This window comes from Panthera leo, chromosome C1 (genome assembly GCF_018350215.1).
Source record: "Panthera leo isolate Ple1 chromosome C1, P.leo_Ple1_pat1.1, whole genome shotgun sequence".
NCBI classification, from domain to species: domain Eukaryota; kingdom Metazoa; phylum Chordata; class Mammalia; order Carnivora; family Felidae; genus Panthera; species Panthera leo.
Genome location: NC_056686.1, coordinates 162,406,854 through 162,427,999, shown reverse-complemented (window position 1 = coordinate 162,427,999; position 21,146 = coordinate 162,406,854). Strand labels below are relative to the sequence as shown.

General features: G+C 35.5%; 1 protein-coding gene across 10 annotated transcripts in view; it reads left to right on the top strand.

Moving 5' to 3' along the window:
• Nucleotides 1-20,856, top strand: part of ATF2 (activating transcription factor 2) — an 81,740-nt gene extending 60,884 nt beyond the window's left edge. For 8 of the 10 annotated variants that reach the window (XM_042949192.1, XM_042949189.1, XM_042949185.1 and 5 more), the window contains 4 exons: nucleotides 712-861; nucleotides 5,065-5,271; nucleotides 13,267-13,372; nucleotides 18,288-20,856. In XM_042949192.1, coding sequence (XP_042805126.1) covers nucleotides 712-861; nucleotides 5,065-5,271; nucleotides 13,267-13,372; nucleotides 18,288-18,514 — 690 coding nt within the window. In that variant the 3' untranslated portion in view covers nucleotides 18,515-20,856. Of the gene's footprint in view, nucleotides 1-711; nucleotides 862-5,064; nucleotides 5,272-5,695; nucleotides 5,772-7,377; nucleotides 7,455-12,929; nucleotides 13,373-18,287 lie in introns of those variants that run through there. The other 2 variants (XR_006205545.1, XM_042949194.1) reach the window with 2 other exon arrangements.
• The last annotated feature ends 290 nt before the right edge of the window (nucleotides 20,857-21,146 follow it).

Here is a 21,146-nt window from a genome sequence, read left to right as displayed (position 1 = left end):
CTTTTGCTGATAGAATAGTAAGTTTTATGCAGATTGTGTTTTTATTAAGAGGTAGCCGTAAGTGTCTAAGGCCTCCTTCTGACCCTAGGTTACTCATACCCTGGCAGTGGGTCAGATGCAATTCAGTGAAATGGCAAATGGAACATAGTAGAGGGGATAGACTTCAAACTAAACCTTCTTACTGGAGACAGGGAAGACCTACGGGAGGCAAACCTAGCTATAGGTTCTAGGAGGAGGTTCAGTCTGACAGTCAATATAGTGGCCTAAAAAATGCAACATCAGGTCATTGTCCAAATAAGCCCGGTTGTCCAAAGTGGGCCCAAATCTGGAAGAGATTTAGGTTTAAGAATCTAGGAGAGCCTAAAAAGATGGAGATTCAGGAATGAAGGGCAAGAAAATAGGTGACAGTGTACATAATTAACTTATTTATTTTAGTTGAACGGAACTGGTTATTTTCAGTTAACGGTGTTTTTCACTCCTTCCTCAAAATTGATTAGGATAGCAAAGTATTAAATCCTATAGTAGTACTCAGAAAGACTCAGGAAAGCTTTCCAGAGTGTTTGTCTTACTATTTGTAATGATAAAACTAATTTTAAAGCCAAATGCATTTCTTAACAAATACTTTTTTTTGGTTAACTAAAGAATACTTTGGGAGTTGGACTTGAGTGGAAAGCAGGGAACTTTTTTTTTAAATTGATGTCTGCATTTCAGAGATTAAAAGCTGCTTTGACCCAGCAACATCCTCCAGTTACCAATGGTGATACTGTCAAAGGTCATGGTAGTGGATTGGTTAGAACTCAGTCAGAGGAATCTCGACCACAGTCCCTACAACAGCCAGCCACATCCACTACAGAAACTCCGGTATGTGTGTTGTTTTTATAATCTACACTCTGTTATCCTTTAAAAAACAAATATGGGGTAACTTAAAGGAAACTTAAACTATATACTTTGAAAAAATTACTTCTGGTCATATTTCAAAAGGGTACCAAAAACATTAGGAAAGGTAGTTCAGTGTAAAAGTATTCACACCCAGGGGTGCCAGGGTAGCTCGGTCATTTAAGTGTCCAACTCGATTTCAGTTCAGGTCATGACCTCATAGTTGTGAGATCTAGCCCCGCATCAGGCTCCACGCTGAGTGTGAAGCCTGCTTAAGATTCTCTCTCTCCTTATCCCTGTGCCCTTCCTCTGCACCCATGCTGTCTCTCAAAAAGTATTGACACCCGAAAATAAATAAGTAAATAATTAAAATAGTCGAGCAATTATTACTGCTCAGGACACCCTGTAAATGCTTTTGTCTATGTATGTTGGTCTGACATAGCACAAATCTCCACTGACGCTTTTTAACTCATTTTTTGTGGATTGTATTTATGAGATTACTGGCATATATCAAATGATTTTTTTTTTAATGTTTCTGTTTATTTCTGAGAGAGAGAGAGAGCGCGGTGCGAGCAAGCTGGGGAGGGGCAGAGAGAGGGAAGGGAGACCAAGGATCCAAAGCGGGCTCTTCATGCTGACAGCGGAGAGCCCGATGTGGGGCTGGGATTCACGAACTGTGTGAGATCATGACCTGAGCCAGAGTTGGACACTTTACCGTCTGAGCCACCCAGACACCCCAGTCAAATGATTCTTAAATTAAAATGTGAGAGACATTACCAAAGGAGCAGATATATATGCTTTACGGACACTGTTTATACCAGAGGTCCTTTTCATTTATCTGTAGTTTGTGACTGCCTATCAGATGGTTGATAGGTCTGTTATGTCTACAGTGCATTTCTACATGGAAGGGTAACTATTTCTGTTAAATGTTTCAGAACTCTATTTAGAACTTTTATCTTAAGAGATACTTCAACAGTATTAGCATCGGCATTAAAAAGCAAAACTTTGCTATTAAACAGGTAAATGGCAAGTTCTAGATTGCCTCATAAGCATAAGTTTTTAGATAGCTGTATTTTATTTTTACAAAACTTAAAGTGGAATGTAGTTATGGTAGTTATCGACTAAACAACATAGGGGCCAAGAGAGAAGGTAAATAAGTGGGTGTGTTTTAATGTCATAATTCAGACATTAGCAAACGGACTCATGGGCCAAATCCACCCATGGCTGTTTTTTTGTATCGTCTGCAAGCTCTGTGTGGTTTTTACATCCTCCAAGTTTATTTAAAAGAAATGAATATATAATTTCTATATAACTTCTGTATAATAATTTCTATATAACTTCTATATAACTATAAAAATATAAATTTTTATATAATTTCTATATAAAGCTAACCATTATTTCCCTGGATCTAATTTTTATTTGTATCTTTATATCATATTGGATGACAGCTTCATAAGGCAGGACTTTATGTTTGTTTACTATTGTATTTCTAGTTTCTAGGATAGTTCCTGTGTTCTTTTTAATGATGTGTAATGAATGGATCACTGAAAGAAAGGAGAGAAGGAGGAGTATATGCTTTTAAGTAGCCTTAAATTGTAAGGTGTAAAAATGTACAAATGTAACTCTGTATTAGTTTCTGCTTCTAATACTTGTGATTAGCCTTTGCTGTAATAACTGACTTGTAAATTTAAAAAAAAACAAACAAACCTGTTCTTTCCTATTCAGCCAAATGAGTAAAAGAAAAAACCTGCTATTATCAATAAGTTAAGAGGATGAAGACAAGAAAATATTTCAAGGTTGCCATTCTTGAAACCAGCCATAGAATATTTTTCTAAAAGATTAACTTGCGATTATGTACGTAAAATAAATGATCTAATTTAATACTTAATCTTTATTACAATTAAAATACAGTATAAGTTAAATTACCCTCATAATTTTTAATGCTAGTTATTTGGAAAAGAAATTAAATGAGAACCTGTGGTTTTGGAGTTTGTTGAGTGAGAAGTAGTTTGATGATTTCCCTGCAGAGCTTACCTTGATTGAGCTTATATATAAGATTATTGCTTATTATGTAGATTAGAAGGTAGAAATTTTATTTATTCACCCCATTTTGGAATGTAATTCATATTAGGCAAAAAGATTGTTTTCAGGCTTCTTTGGGTCATGTACCTGTAGTCACAAAGTGCTATTTCCTTTGCACTATTTCCAGGGGTTCGTTGTTTCCTGTCTCCCAAGTTCAGGTGTTCCATGGCACAATTTTGGGATTTAAGAAAGGCTTGGAAATGCTTATCGTTCTATAGCCCCAGATACTAGACAGTATCACTAGTGACTGACTGAAAATTTCTGTCCCTGGCTGATCTTAGATAACTAGGCAGATCCGTTGAGCAAGGGGAACCAGTTAAAATTAAAATTTAGACTCCCGTGAGATTCTGCCCACCAGGAAGATGAACATTAATAATCATGTGAACCTGACCCTAAATTTCACAAATTGAAGGAAAGCGGAGTGTACCAAACTATGTATATCCAGTAGTTCCCTCGTCCCACGGTTTAGCTTTCGTGCTTTCAGTTACGCACAGTCAGCCATGGCTCAGAAGATGGTCCTCCCTCTGACAGATTGCTAGAAGGCTCATTACTAGTAGCCTAGCACTATGCCACAGTGTCTTTATCATCCACCTTACATCACATCATCACATAAACGTTTTATCTCGTATCATCACGAGAAGGGTGAGTATAGTACGAATATTTTAAAAGCAAGAGAGACCACATTCACATAACTTTTATTACAGTATATTGTTATAATTGTTCTGTTTTATTATGAGTTATTTTTGATCTCACACTATACCTAATTTATAAATTAAACCTTGTAATAGGTATATATTCATAGGAAAAAACGTAGTATATATTGGGTTTGCTACTCTCCGTGGCTTCAGGCATCCACAGGAGTCTTGGAACGCATCCCCTACTGATAAGGGGCACTACTGTACTTTTACTCCTCAATTTTAGAGAAACCAATTTTTAAAAGAAAATTTTACTATTTTTTATTTTTAAAATTTTACTTCAAAAATAGTAAGAAAACGGTTTTTTCATAGTGAATTTAAGTAAGTTATTAAATTTTTTCCTTTAGTACTTCACAGTTTTTCAAAGGATTGTATAATACCATGATGTTAAAAAGTAAAGTTGGAGGAGACTATAGATGCTGGCGAGGATGTGGAGAAACGGGAACCCTCTTGCACTGTTGGTGGGAATGCAAACTGGTGCAGCCACTCTGGAAAACAGTGTGGAGGTTCCTCAGAAAATTAAAAATAGACCTACCCTATGACCCAGCAATAGCACTGCTAGGACTTTACCCAAGGGCTACAGGAGTGCTGATGCATAGGGGCACTTGTACCCCAATGTTTATAGCAGCCCTCTCAACAATAGCCAAATTATGGAAAGAGCCTAAATGTCCATCAGCTGATGAATGGATAAAGAAATTGTGGTTTATACACACAATGGAGTACCACGTGGCAATGAGAAAGAATGAAATATGGCCCTTTGTAGCAACGTGGCTGGAACTGGAGAGTGTGATGCTAAGTGAAATAAGCCATACAGAGAAAGACAGATACCATATGTTTTCACTCTTATGTGGATCCTGAGAAACTTAACAGAAACCCATGGGGGAGGGGAAGGAAAAAGGAAAAAAAAAAAAGAGGTTAGAGTGGGAGAGAGCCAAAGCATAAGAGACTCTCAAAAACTGAGAACAAACTGAGGGTTGATGGGGGGTGGGAGGGAAGGGAGGGTGGGTGATGGGTATTGAGGAGGGCACCTTTTGGGATGAGCACTGGGTGTTGTATGGAAACCAATTTGACAATAAACTTCATATATTGAAAAAAAAAGTTGGAAAAACACAAGATCTATACGTGTTCATTTGTATTATGTTTTCAAGTTTTCCACATTATTTCTGTATAAATGAAAATGTTATACAAACTTTAAATATAGTCACTATGGTAGTGAAAAAGTGAGAATCTTATTTTTTTAGCAGGGCTTATTTATTTCAAGGAATTCGTTAAACTGCAGGGTGATTTTCATGTCACCCCTAAATATTGATAATATACAATGAGACTTAGAAAATATAGTAGCAACCCTTTACTGCCTATGTTCTCGCTCACAGCTACAAACATAAAAAGCTTCCATTTGTGTTTATTATAGGCTTCTCCAGCTCACACAACTCCACAGACCCAAAATACAAGCGGTCGTCGAAGAAGAGCAGCTAATGAAGATCCTGATGAAAAAAGGAGGAAATTTCTAGAGCGAAATAGAGCAGCAGCATCAAGATGCCGACAAAAAAGGAAAGTCTGGGTTCAGTCTTTAGAGAAGAAAGCAGAAGACTTGAGTTCATTAAACGGTCAACTGCAGGTAAGGTGCATATATGTAAATGTTGTCTTATTTTTAGTAATTGTGAACTTAGCTCTTCCCTATTTTTTCCAGTTAGCCATCCAGACATTTTAGCACACAATATTGGGTGTGTGTGGAATCTGTAGTTAAAGCATAGTTTTATAAATGAAATGTTTAAAATGTTTAACATTTTAAACACTGACACTATGAAGAAATGTTAAATATAAGTTCTTGTGTGATACAAAAGTACCAAAACTATCTTGCTTAAACTTTATAAAGTTGTGGTATAAAGTTCAAACAAAGAACCTTGAAATTTAAAATACCACTGGTATTTCATTTTTCTTATTTTTTGGTTTCTGTCACAGCTGTAAAGTTGCTTTAGTAGCATTTTTTGTTCTTAATTTCTTTTGTTCTTTGAATTATAAATTTTGTTTTGTTTATTTAGAGTGAATATAGTGCTCGGAAAAGGTGTCAGATTGACAGCCTTGGAAACTGAAGGGCTCTGATTATCCACAGAACAGGTACAATATGGCCAGTGGCAGTAGAAATCATTTCTACCTGCCAGTTCACCGCAGACAGGTTTCTTAGGAACCTCATGGGATATAAAGGTTTTAAAGCTCTTTCCTGTTGAGTCTTTGGTAAGATTTACAGTGATGGTGTCGGTACCAAGTCGATTTCCTTCATGCTCTTTTTTTCTTTCTTCCTTTTGTTTTTGTTTTAATGTTGTGAATATTCTCCGGGAAAACGATGAGCATCAACTAGAAAATTGATGTCAGTGAATTGTACTTGTTACCGGTCAGTCTTTTGAGTCATCCTTTCCCAGTTAAAAACGAATCTTTCTTTATAATCATAATTGATGGGGAGACTTGCTCTCTTGTTAAATCTATCTTTAAAGATGTCACCAGTATTAATGTCTGTTTCAATACTTTGGAAAAAGTTTTTAACATCAGACAAAGTATTTAACCTAACGTAAATTTTATAAAAATTTTTTCATATGTGAAGCAGTCATCTTTTAAAATTCTCTATTGTGCTTTGGATGTTGATGGAATGAGCTCGAGAACAAGTAAATTTGTCTTGAAAAATTTATTTTTAGCCATTTTAACCATTTAGAAAAAAAATCTAAACATTTACCACATCACAGAGACTTTAAATACATACTAGGTTATCTTAAACATATATTATCATCATCTGGTAAATTCTTAGTCAAGAACTATTTTCAATCCCAACTCTTGATTTCAGCTCAGGTCATGATCTCAGAGTCATGGGGAGCGAGCCCTGTGCTGGGCTCCGTGCTAAGCATGGAGCCTGCTTAAGATTCATTCCCTCTCCCTCCCTGCCTCCCCCTCTCCCCCTAATCCCTTCCTCTAGGGACACCTGGGTGGCTCAAGTCAGCTAAGCACCTGACCCTTGATTTCAGCTCAGGTCATGAATTCACAAACCATGGGATCCGGCAGGGTCTGCACAGAGATTGCGCTGCTGAGGATTCTCTCTCCCTTTCTGACCCTGCCCCACTCATGCTTTGTCTCTCAAAATAAGTAAACTTAAAGAAAGATTCTCTCTCCATAAAATAAAAATCATATTAAAACTATTTTCATAACTTTTTAGGAAAAAAACATGATATTTATGATTTTCTGTCCTCTTAAAATGAAACAGATTATAGGTACTAATTTAAAGTTTCAAATATGTTACATTAACGAAATGATTTAGGTGTATCTGTTTCCTTTCTGTTCTTAACAAGATTATTCTTCTAAATGAATGGCTGTTTTTTAGTTGTACATGAAGCATGTCATTCTCTGTTAGCCTCCATTGCCTTACACATAGAATAGAGATAATGCCTGCTGATCCTACTTCTCTTGAGGGTTTTTTGCATAAATCATTTGAATTAGAATAAGTGCAAGAATTTTTAAGTACATAAATTTTAAATCTTAAATTGGTCAATATTTTCCTAATTTGGCTTATTCTATTTAAGAAGTAAAAATGTTTGAAAACTTTAAAGTGGTATAGAAATATATGGTATCTACAGGGTATTCTTGGACTTCAGATTGGGCCAGTTTTCTGCTGTGACCCAAGGTATGGTAGTACTAACAGCTTTAATGAAATATTGCTATTTCCTTAATTGTATTGCAGCACTGATCACCATTATCAATAGCAACAGTGCTTTGTTATTTCAGAAAACCTTGGAAAATTCAACATTCGAGACAAATGTATGTAATCCTTACTTCATTCATCTCATGTTTTTTTTCTACCATACAAACTATGATTAAATGTCACTATCTTAAAATATATTTTATGTTTTCCTAATCTGGGTAGAAATTTCTTGATTGGAGGAATAAAGGCAAGATTTATCACCTCAGTAAAAGTTAACAAACGTATCATTTTGAAAGCATGAATCTTTTAAATTGAAGTCAAATTAAAGAAATTCCTAAATTAACCGCTACAGTTTAATAGGACGTTAGTTAATACTTCAAATTACAAACAGAAAAGTAAAATCCATATGTTTAATCATTAAAAACTAAGTGATGATGGCTTCATGGTTAGATAAGAAAGTGTTCTTAGTTTTAGAAATGCATATCAGAATGTGAAGATAGGTGAAATGATGTGTTATCAGGGATGTTTTTTAAAATGCTTAAGAATGAAGTTCGTATGTATGTATCAACCTGGGAAATAATCTGTAATATATTATTAGGGGTAAAAAGAAAGTGAGAAAGTGAGTGGGGCAGTTATGTTATATATGCACAGTAGAATATTATTCAGCCATAAAAAGGAGTGAGAGTACAGAATGTGTATGAACCTCAAAACATGCTTAAGTGAAAGAAGCCAGAAACAAAGTCACGTGTGACTCCGTTTGTATGAAATATTTAGAGGAGAGAAATCCATAGAGACAAATGCAGATTGGTGGTTACCAGTGACATGGGGAGGAGGAAATAGGGAGAAACTGGTTAATGGGTAAGGAGTTTTACTTTGGAGTGACAGAAGTGTTTTATCACCAGATTGGGAGAGGTGGCTACACAGCATTGTAAACGTACTGAACACCACTGAATTGTTCACTTTATTTTTGTTGTTGTTGTTTGTTTATTTTGACAGAGAGTGCACATGTGAGCGAAGCAGAGAGAGAGGAGAGAGAATCCCAAGCAGGGATTCCTGACAGTAGAGCCCCATGTAGGGCTTGATCTCACAAACCATGAGATCATGACCTGAGCTGAAATCAAGAGTCGGATGCTTAACCAACTGAGCCACCCAGGCGCACTGAATTGTTCACTTTAAAATGGTTAATTCTAGGGGTGCCTGGGTGACTCAGGTCGTGATCTTGCAGATTGTGGGTTCAAGCCCTGCTTCGGGCTCTGTGCTGACAGCTCAGAGCCTGGAACCTGCCTCGGGTTCTGTGTCTCCCTCTCTGTCTCTGCTGCTCCCCTGCTGATGTTCTGTCTCCCTCTCTCTCAAAATAATTAATAACATTTTTAAAAAATGGTTAATTCTAGCTCATGGAATGTCACCTCACTAAATTACTCAAAAAATAGTTGGAGCATAACTTTTTCATTAATAAAAAGTTTATAGTTAGATGAATAAATGTGTAGATATGGAAATCACTATAGGAATGAATCCCTAAATATAAGTGGAATTTTAAGAATGACCTGCACCAGGATGTAACAGTGGTGAAAAGGCTTTTGAGAAGCATGAACGATTTGGGAATAAAGTATGCTTCAGTAATTGTTTCAAGTGGCTATATGGTTTTTATTCATTGTTTTTTAGTTATCAAATAAAATAGCAGTTCTAAAAAGGGACAGATTCTGATTTTCAGAATGTAAAGAGTTAACCTGGATTCAGGGAGGAAAACTTTCAGTCTCCCAACAGCAAAACTGTTAACTGTGAAGAACAGAATGACTTGTAAAGAAAATTGAATGTCAGAGAAATAATTAAACTCTACTTTATGTAAAAACATTCATCAATTCTACATTTCCTTAATAATCCTTCACGTGACATACAGGCGTAGCTGATCAGTATAGTGGGCAGTAATGACCCATGGTTACTTATATATTATAAATAAATTTTAATGAGTGTTGAGGTGTGACTGTTCATATTTTTACCAAATACATATTAGGTTTTAAAGAACATGTTAATTATTCAATCTTCTTGCCCCACTCACTGAATTTAATATTTTAGCCTTCTAAAATTGCTGCTAAAAGGCAATATCATGAAGTTGAATTGGAGACATGGTAATCTAGACCAAAACTTGGATACTGTTGGTTATAAATTATTATATTTTTAAAGGTAATATGTGATTTTTGTGGTCTTTTACTTGAAAGAGTTTCTGCCTCTTCATGACTTTGCTTTTCAGTTATACTCATTTTGAAATTTTGTTGTCAGTTTACAATTTCACCCTGTTTCCTTTGTGGACAAAGACACATTCTTTACTCACCGTAGCTCCTTAACAGTTATTCTGATATAAAACTTGGGAGTTTTTGTCGTGGATTTTGCTTTTGAAACTTAAGTGTTGGCAAAATGTGTGTGGAGTAGAAGCTTAGTAAGTTTTTTTAAAAATGGAAGCATTGTTTCATAGCTGGGTACTTGGAAGACTTCACTCATAAGTTAATGATGACACGGAAAAGGTTTTGTTATTGCTTTGTTGACTTAAAAGGGAATAGAATCAAACCTTTTATTTCTGACACCTAAACAATATTTTATTTCAGTATTTATCCCTTGAAATAGGAAGGAATAGTGACAGTTGGAAAATACTATACCTGTTTGTTTTAATTCCAAGGTGGGGGTGTGGCGGGGAAGTATTGTGTGCTATCACCGCCTTCCTTCTTTTCCCCTGAGTGTTTAAATTCCGCTGTAGAGGGGGAAAGGGTGATAGTGATACCACCTCTACTTCATGCATTTTACTATGAGCCTGAGACCTGGTTCTTCGTTTTAGTAGGCCTTGCTAAAAATCTTTGAGCCTTTACTTCCCCATCTGTCATACTCCTAGAATAAGTACTATTATGAAGATCAAATGAGAGAGAGAGTACAGAGAAGTCTATTATAACGACACTATGCAAATGCTAGTTATTTATTATTCATTCTGTCGTTAAGCATCTTTTGTGTGCAGAGCATGTTATTAGACACAGGAGATACAACAGTGAAAACGACATTGTCCTTGCACTTACAGAATTTGTGGTCTATCAGAGGAGACTGACATGAAACAAAGTATGAGACTAAGGAGAATGAGAAAAGGGTCATTCCCATTCATTTCACAAAGTATTTCCAAAATACTTTTTTTTCTTCTTCTATCGTCATAGACATAAGTTAAATATTTCATTCTCAAGTGTAAGCTTTTGCATCCATGACAGTCCTTGGAACTGTGTGAGGGGAATCTTGATACTTAATCATTGATTTTTGTGAAGACTAAACATGAGGAAAATCATACCTTTAGCAATGAGAAACTCCCTTATTTAATTTGGAGGGGTAGTGTCTAAACTGAAAAGCCAAAGATCATAAATTTATGGAATACTTGGTCCTCAATCTATAGCCAGTGATCAATGAAAACCTTTAATAGATTACTCATATAAACTAAAAAAGAATTGTTCATTAGTATGTAATTAACCTTTGAGTAGCTACAGATGGAATGAAGCAATGGTACAGACAATGCCAAAGTAATTTACTTTTAGACCAGAATAACAGTTTTTTTTCAGCATCTGTCTTACCAAAAATGTTTTACTTTGACTAAAAAAAAAAAATCATAACATGGTTTATGATGAATGTCTATATAGAATATTTAGGAGAGAGGGCATTTGTGATTTTTTAAATTCTGTGAGATGATACTGTAAAATATGCCAATTTTCATTTTATGTCTGAGAAGAATTAACAGTGTAGCTGTGTTGGTGAGGTTGTGGGCATAAATAAGGAAATCGGGACCTCTGACCAACTTTATATTATTTAAGCAATTTCATTTCACCTTCTTTGGTATTTTTTAACCCTCCCCTGGACATAGAATTACCGTGGTTCTCTCTAGAATAGTACTAAATAGTACTCCGTACTAGGCTGTGTGCTGTACTCTGGGGATACAGAGAGCCAGATAATCCCAATCTGGCAGAGGTGATGAACAAGTAAACCAAAAATTAACAATCCTGGTGTGGTGAATACTACGTAAATGCGCACACGTATGTATATATGGCTCTGGGAACACAGAAATGGACTCCTAACTTATTTTCCTATCCAAATTTATACTGAGTGGACTCTTAAAGATGAGTGAAAAAATTAGCAAGATGAGAAAAAGGAGAGGAAAGCTTTTCTAGGTAGAGAAAATAGTGTGTATTCACAAGAACTTCAGTTTGTGTAGTTCAGAACAATTAAGTATTTTTTTTCATAGGTTCAAACTAATGTGAAAGGGTGGTCACAGGTACCTGATTATAAGAGATTATTATAAGATTATACTATATATTCTGGGCTAAAAATACATATCCAACCCTATTTCATATTACAGAAATTAATGAGAGAAACTTATTAGACATGGATCTCAAAATCAAGCTGATGCAGCAGGGAGGGAGGAATTTTGGATAATATATATTAGGTTCTTCATAACGTGGTTTCTCGTGCTTGGTGTCATTAATAAAGAGCTATAATTTATAGTATTGATGCTGATGACTGCAGTATTACAGAGAAATGAGTTTTCTAATAAGCAGCTTATTTTTTTTAAGTGAAACTAAAAATTTCCCTCTTATATTTTCATCACCATACACCCATTCTTGTCTCAAATACAATATTTTAAACACAATTTAGCCTTTTAATGTTCCGAGTTATTGTGAGCATCAATTTTTGTTCTGTGCTTTAATGCATTGTTGCAATTTGTTGTTGTGGGGGTGCGAGAAACTATTTGGCCCAAGAGACTTGCTTAAGTTTCATTCTTTGGATTTTTATATTTCTGTCATTGATCAGTTAATAGGATCTAATGAGTCTACTTGCTTAAGTTTCATTCTTTGGATTTTTATATTTCTGTCATTGATCAGTTAATAGGATCTAATGAGTCTAATCTTCTAAATAATTCTACATTCAGCTTCCTGGTTAAGAGACCAAGGGGTGGAAAACAAAGTTCCTGAGCTTTTACGTACACATGCTTGTTATATTTCTTTATTTAACTTCGGGTTACTTAAGGGTAATGTGAGTCCAAATAAGTAGATGTGTTTGTAAATTAAGTTTTCCTACCATTTTATTAAATTCATATTATGACTCACTCTGGAGTATTGGTAATTATCACTAACTTCTGCATCTTTAATATTTGGGGGTGACCCAAGGGAATTAAATGGACTCCCTTAATTTGGAACTTTTTAATATAGAATCTACCAGATTAACGCCTCCAAAACAAAGGCTGTGAAGTGCTCATTTTTAAATAAGGACTAGGACAAATCACCATTAATTTATCAGATTTAAATTTAGATGTGTACAGATTACCTAGATCAAGGGCAACTAAGTCATCTAGATATTATATCTACTATCATTGGTTCCGTGTCCAACACAGTGCTTTGTTGCATTTTAGGTATCCATGATTCTTTGATTATTGTGGTTTCTTCTGTGGAGGCTTTCATAGTTTCCAGAAAACCAGAAACTTGCTTAATTGAGTTTCCAGGATAAATTTTTCACTTTCAAGTGAACAGAGACAGTGAACATTCATTCTGACTCCCTTGATGTTTCTAATTTTTCAGATAATCAAAAGAGCATGCAACATAACTAAAAAATACCTTCTGCAGGTAACCTGTAATATATAAGCAGTCCCAAGGCAAATGGTAACATAAAAACTTTGAAATATGTTATCCAGTCATGTTGTTACCTCATTTAAATTTTTATAGAAGTTGCAGTCTTTGTACAAATGCTAAAATACAAAAACTGATGTGTACTGATTAAGCCTGCTCGAGCAGTGTATTTTGTTTATTCCTTGATATTCTGTTAAAGATACCCGATATCCTTAATTTTCACTTGTTATCAGCAGTAAGAAACGTTTAGTCTGATGCTGTTAAGGTACATAAGTTGTTTCTTCTCTAGAGTGAAGTCACCCTGCTGAGAAATGAAGTGGCACAGCTGAAACAGCTTCTTCTGGCTCATAAAGATTGCCCTGTAACCGCCATGCAGAAGAAATCTGGCTATCATAGTGAGTAATGTGCCATCACCTATAGCCTTAGGCTGCATCGGTGAAATACTGCCAGAGTGAACCACGCTACAGTTAAAAAGACAGAGGCTGCAGTTCTAATACTTAATATTAAATATCAGAACTTCTGCAAGGTTATTATGGAACGGGGAATATACTTTGTAGAATCTAGAGTTTTTGAATTTTCCTGTTTCTAGCCTTTTTTCGAGGGATTACTATACATCAACAAAACAGGTTAATAATTCAAAATATACTGTAAGTACTGATGGTATTTCATCTTCCCAGGGTAACGGTTGGTCTTAGAACGACAGAGTGAAACACTGCTTCTTTTCCAGCCTCCATTGAGTAATTTTTTTTAATTAACTATCTTCGTTTAACAATACATAGTGCCCATTTACAGTATCGGATCCTATTGTTCTTTCTTAAATATCAGCATTGTGCAGTTTTTTTTATTGTTGTGAATCTTTATGTTGAGTCTTTTGGTCATAAAAATGCTACAGTAGAACACTTCTTAACATTATCTGCTTCTAAGTTTCCTCTTACATGTTTTCCCCAAAATGAGATTCTTCTGTTTTTCAGCATTTTAGAGGTTAATTGTGCTTCTTCTTTCTTGTAATGTCCTTCTTTTTTGATAAGATGCACAATATTGGAGCCAGCTGTTACTCTTGAATAAATGGCCAATTTTGTCCATCGTACACAAATTTGTAACAAGTAACAGAGCTGGGAAGGCATTAGGCAACATTCATAATATATAACCCACAGCTTTTGTTTTTATGATTTAGTGATATTTCAGGATATTTGTAAATGTGAAGATTGTTTCAACCATATGTATCCACTTCATTTTAATTTGCCAGTGTCAGTAATTCAAAAGAAAGAAACATTTTGTATTGGATGCAAACAGTTCCTCAGGTGCTCACGATAAAACTTAATGGCCACCATCTTTACTTGTAGTCATTGTAAGCAGTTTCATCTGAATGGGCAATATTTTTTAATTTAAAAGATTCAGTAGATTTAGCAACTCTCTATTGCCATATATATTTAGAACATTGATTTTTGTCAGTTTTGAGCAAATAAATCTCAGTCCTTTGATATCTAGTCATTTTCACAGGATGGTGAAACACATTGTGGAGTAAATTGGAACCATATAGAAATATGTTTGGGGTTTGTATTAACAATGATTGCTGCAGGGATGAGGCCATTATGGCTCCCATCTGACTTAACAACATAATTTCTGATAGAAGCTACTGAGTTCAGCATTATGCATCTATGATTTTCTTAACAAGAGAGCGCTCTTGAATTTTGATAGTTCAAAAAGAATATACAAATGATTCTATAAAATTAGAAGGAAAATGAATTCTTCAGTTGCATCCAACTAAAAATTTATCTCATCTGCAATTTTTTAATCCCATCAGTTTTATCTCTTATCAAGGTAGCATGTGCACAGCAAAGGCAAGCCGATTTTTCATTTTAAGCAACAATTTATAAAGATATTTTTAAGGTATAAATGTGTGGGTTTATGTGCCATACCCTTAAATAAACTGAAAGTCTAGATTAATAAATTTTTAGGAAATACATATTATGCTAGGTTGTATAGACTGCAGGAAATGAATAACACATTTTTGACGTTTGGAACTATTCCTGCCTTTTTCCTACCTAGTCCTCTAGATAATCAAATGGAAGTAAAATACGGTTTTAGTATAAAATAGTTCTCTTTAGCTCTTGGGAGATAATTGGATTTTGTAGAAATTGTAAAGTAATTTCCGTTTTCAAGTTTGAAGGAGAAAATCTGACTTTTGTTTAGTAGTCAAGGCAGATGGATTGAATAAGTGAGTACTTATATCTTGGAGAAAATGTGGGGAAGTTCACAAATAGTGAACACTATGCATGTCTTAGCACACGGCTATTGCTGATGGTGAACTGTAATAGTAGTTAAGACTTTCAAAACATTTGTGAAGTCAAGGTTTAATAGAAACTAATGAATATTACAAAAATCTTTCAGATAAAGGTGACAGTATAAAAGCACACCACCCTACGGTCTCACTTCTAATTATCAAAGTCCGTGCATCCTAGGATGAAACCCCTCAGGCATGGGAAAACCATGACAGTTGGTCACCTTAAACAGTATAAAACATGAATGAAAATAGGAATATATTTTTGATGTTTGGATTCTATGAAAAATAAAGCACAAGAGTGATCTTATTACCATTAATTCCTATTTTCTAAATCTTGGAGCATAATTAAAATTGTATTATACTTGCTTCTGTAATCTTAAGTGCGAAGGAAACCTTCTTTGGGCCCTAAATGTAATTGAGAGCTTATATTTTCATTAATGAAAATATGTATGAACATAGGTGGAAAACTTCACAGCGTGAATTGTCAAACACTTGGGGGTTTTTTAGCTTTAAGCAGGGCTGAAAAGGGCTCTGTGAGTGCAGTAAGAACTCTTCTCTTTCTAGTGCTTATGGTTATGTTGGTGATTTTTCTCTCCTCACCTTCCGGAAGTGGACATAGGTGCAGGTATATCCCTTTATAAAGGTATTTTACATATAGAATGTATAATTACGCCACTTATAAATCGGTACCTGGTACTTTGTATAGCCTAAAGATTTGCTTTGCCTGATTCTGAAAGTCTGGAGATCAGCACTTGTCTTTAAAATTTACTGTTAAAAAAAAAAAAAAAAAAAAAAAAAAAAAAAAAAAATTTAAAAGAATAAAAATGACCAAAAAAATAAATAAATAAATAAATAAATAAAAAAAATAAAATTTACTGTTTTATGTTGTCATTGCCTGCACTCTGTATTTACATTTCCTTAGACCTCTCATCATAGATCAGCCTCTTTATTTTTAAATTTGTTATTTTGAGAGAGAGAGTGGGTATGGAGGGGCAGGGAGAGAGAGTCTTAAGCAGGCTCCACGCTCAGCTCAACTGTGAGATCGTGACCTGAGCAGAAATCAAGAGCTGGACACTACTGACTGAGCCACCCAGGCACCTTCGCCTCTTGATTTTTGAAAGCTGGTGTATCCCTAGAACTTAACATTGAGAGGAAGGTCCGTTTGTTTTCATATTGAAGAAGAGACGTAAAGGGGACTGTACTCTTGTCAGTTTGAGTGCCATTGCCAGGGTTTGAGTTTCTTGAACACGTAACTGTTCTGTTGGCTATGTAACTGAATTAGAAATATTTTATAACATTTGTTATTGCTTCCTCAGAAAAGGATCCTTTCTACTTTATATAATTTTAAAAGGTTTATTGTGATTTTTTTATTATATCTTGAGGGGTGATTTTGCATTGATAGCAGATTTATAGAGAAGAGGGGATTCTAATTAATATATTTTTAAAAACTGCTTTCCAAAAAATGCATGGATTTGAGGCAAACTTGTCAAAATTCTTTAAGTCCTATATTTCAGAAAACTCTCAAAATGAGTTTTATGTGAACTAAAATCAAGCTGGCCAGGTTTCTCCTCCTCCATCTCCTGCATCACAAATCATGGAATAAGTCCTGCTTCATAGCGTCCACAGTCTTTTAATAATGGACTTTCAGAATAGGCACCTGGCCACCAGTAAGCAGGCCAGTCTGCATTGTCAGATTTGACAACCCGCTTGTTACCTTTAAGCACTAAATAAAAATTATTTTAAAGCCAAGTGAAAAGAAAACGAGGGGTTTCTGGGTGGCTCAGTTGGTTAGGCGTCTGACTCTTGGTTTTGGCTCAGGTCATGATCTCACAGTTTGTGAGATCGAGCCCCACATTGGGCTGTTCACTGACAGTGCAGAGTCTGCGTGAGATTCTCTCTCTCCCTCTCTCTGCTCCACCTCAGCTCTGTGTCTCTCAAAATAAACTCTATAAAAAAAAAAGTACAAAAGAATACATCCAGTATGATACAATGTTCAGAATGTTCAAAAGTTAAATGCTACTTTCTAGGGATGCATACCTATTTGGTAAAACTTCGAACAAAAAACAAGGTAGTGGTTAAAGAGCTATCAGAACAGTGATTACCTTTGATGAGGAGAAGAGCCTCCAGGAAGCATCATTGTTATTGGCCGTGTTCTCTTAAGCTGGGGGCTAGGTTCACAGTTATCATTGGTCCATGTTATTCTGTAAGTTACGTACACCGTAACTACCGGTGTGGTGTGCGTATCAGATTTTTCACTAAATGAAATTACTGGAGTTGATCCTGTTAAAATGAGAAAGATGTAGATGCATTGTTCAGTCCTAAAAGTTGGTAGATTTTCACAAGTACACAGAATGCCTCTTTCTGAATATCTTCCATTGTAGTTTCTAGAGTTTTATATAATTTTTTATTTGAATCCCAATTAATTCGTGCAGCTCTAACAGCTGGTGGCATTTAGATTCTAAATATTGCTCATTCTCATGTGTATGCATCATTAGAGTCAGGTGTTGTAATCACCCATTGCTGCCATCGATGGAAAGTCAGCCAGAATAAATATAGTTCTAGAGAATGCAGAGGGAGTAATTTGAAAGTGCAATTTGTATGGAAGAATTCATTTTGTTTATGCGTGTGGGTATAAATTTTCTTATCTTTTAATAAGAATGGCATGTAGGCAAACAGACCGGTTGTGTTAAATTGTCGTTACTTGGTAAGGGTCTGATTATATCTGTAAGAGGCTGTCTCCCAAATTCCTACCTGACTTTTCTTAACACTGTTGAGCAAACACGTCCTCGGCTCGGTTCTGTGAGCTGGCACACAGATGCTTCCGTGTGCATGGCGAGGCCTTCATTTGAGCTGCTGCAGGTAAAATCGGAAAGCCACCTTTTGGTTTGCTCAGTTCCAGTCATACCATCGTATCTAAATAACCGCTTTTGTCAAACCCTGACTTTTTACTCTTGTGTGTTGACAACCTGCTGATACATTCTTACAGCTGTTTTTAAGAAACCGTGATTCTTCTTTTTTCCGCTCAGCTGCTGATAAAGACGATAGTTCAGAAGACCTGTCAGTGCCGAGCAGCCCGCACCCTGAAGCTATTCAGCATAGTTCTGTCAGCACATCCAATGGAGTCAGTTCAACCTCCAAGGCCGAAGCTGTGGCCACCTCAGTCCTCACACAGATGGCGGACCAGAGTACAGAGCCCGCGCTGTCGCAGATTGTTATGGCTCCTGCCTCCCAGTCACAGCCCTCAGGAAGTTGATTAAAAACCTGCGGTGCGGCAGTTTTAGATACTCATTAGTGACTTCAAAGGGAAATCAAGGAAAGACCGGTTTCCGTTGATGCGAAATCTGTGGTTGTAAATTTTTTTTTTTACTTGAAATTAAATTTGGCTCTAAAGTTGGTGTAGCAGCAGTTGATGATCAGCCTGAACAACAGTTTTTAGTCTCTGGAAAAAGACTGATTTTGCTTTTTTTATAAATATTGTTAGATTTATTAATTTTCTGTGCTCAATGTGTAAATTGTATTATAATTCATTGTGGTTTATTTCACTTTTAATTTGGTGGTGTTTTAATAAATGGGGGTGTTACTGAGTCTCTTCCCACTTCCATTTCTTTTGACCACCTCTTACCCTCAACTGTGATGGTAGTATTGTCATATCATTTATACCAAAGTTCTGCATCGTCCCTGTTGACTTTGTAATGTTAACAAGGTCATAAAGCACTAGCAAGAGAAAGATAGAAATTTGCTTTTAATCTTTTTGCCTTTTATTTTGCACATTATGCAAAAGGAAGAACATTAGAGAACACTTTTTAAGTGAGTGAAACGTGGTAAAAGACATACAGTGCTTTTATGCACCCTCAAACTAAATCAAGGTCATTCGTCATGTGTTTTCTTTAAGATTTTAGGTAGACGGGAATTTTGGAATCCTCTAACATTTCAAAAGGACTATTTTTCAAGTCTTAAATTCAGTATTTTAAATCCTATGTTTTGAGGCTAATAAAACATGAAATTATATCATCTATGATACAGGGTTATCAGATAGCTAATAATTTTTTGAAATTAGGTTTTGGGTTTTTTTGCAGATTTCAGGTTACAAACTGAGAAGTTTATGCATAATCAAGTATGGTGTGGTTGCCAGAAAAAGCCTAAAAATTACTTAGAAAATTTAAGGCTGTTTGCCCCCATTGTCTTGTACTTGCAAGCTAACTTGTACTTATTCTTGTGAAAGCACTGTCATGTTTTAGTAGCAAATTTTGATAACATTTCTCGTGGGAAAAAAAAAAATCAGTATCTATCTTTAGAACATTGTAATTATAATGTGGGAAGCAAGAGTGCGTGTGTGAGAGAGAGAGAGCGAGAGAGTGTGTGTGTGTGTGTGTGTATGTGTGTTATGTGTGTATGTTTCTTTCAATAGTTTATGCCAGCAGTCTTTGCTTGAATGTTTAACGATGCCTTCGGTGTGATGCTGGCCGATAGATGATTGCAATTTAAAATGTCATTACTGTGCAGGTTTGGATAACTAACATTCCATGATGTAGTTTGTTTCTGAGGAGATGATTGTAGGTACACTTTTCTCATTATCCAATCATCCGTGGGATACTGAGTTTTCTAATGTGCCATTATCTATTTTTATTCTCCAGTTATGTTCAAGATACAGTACAATATTTTAAAATAGACTAAATTGTGAAAAATAAAGTAGTAGACGTGTGTAAGAAAACTTTGTAAAATAGTTACGAGTCCTACCCAGTAGCAACTTCTGGCATTCGAGCAGGATTCCATTATGTAAATATCTGTAACGCATTTATAATAAGCTGTGTAGTCTGTTCTGCATCTATACTACACTATTTACGAATGTCTCGGTGCCATCTCCTAACGAGACTGACCTTTTAAAAACCTATATCGAATATCCTTGGTAATTCAAGGAACTATCCCACCTGCCTAAGTTCCAAACTGGGAAACATTCAAATTATACAAATGACATTTCAGGACTTTTAAGTATGAAGATAATAGGATTTTTATTGTTTGGCTTATCAAGAGTGAGCGTTTTTAGTTGATAATTCTACTTCTAAATTTTTTTTATTTTTAACTGATTTTGTAATTTAAAGCAATGAATTTCTGATCATGATTTTCTCATAGTTATGCTAAGGAGTTGATCTCAAAGGCACAAAATATGAATTCTGCAAGAAGGCAATTTTCTATTGTAAGTTTGGATGGGTTAGGAAAAGCCTCAACTTTTCACTCTCCTAAGTCCTTCAGTACATTTTTCTTTCATTTTATTATTTATGCAAGTTAAAGTTTTTGGTAACAGGAATTCTTGCAACTGTAAAATAAAACTACATAGATGTAAGAAGTCATGTAAACGGTTAATGAACTTACCAAGGTTAGCAAAACTTTCATTGTAAATCAGTCTGTGCTCAGCAAATGAAAATCATTCTTAGTTGTATAAACACAAATTCCATTTTGACTTTCAGGATGTCGCACTACTTCTGTACCTAGCATTTTGAGTCCTTACATTTGCAATGTTACACAAACTGTACTACTTTCTTTTATGTGCAGTTTGCATGAGTAAACCATCAGAGAATAAATTCTATCTTTAAATTATGTTCATAATTTTCTTGTCCTTACCTCTCTTTCGTAAAGTAACAGCACTTGGTAATATGCTTTCCGCCCCCTTCAGGATGTTTGTTACCTGAGAAGAACCGGATAGTCTTTCTATTTCTGTGATAAAATTCAATCCTCCTTAAAGATGTTTCAACTGCAGGGTGCTCAGGCCTTGTCCTTCTCTGGATTCATTAAGCCCCAGCCAGATACACTGAACTTTTCACTTTTGTCCCCAGTCACGAACATTCTCTCAACGATACCCATACACCAGTCCGCCCACCTCTGGCATC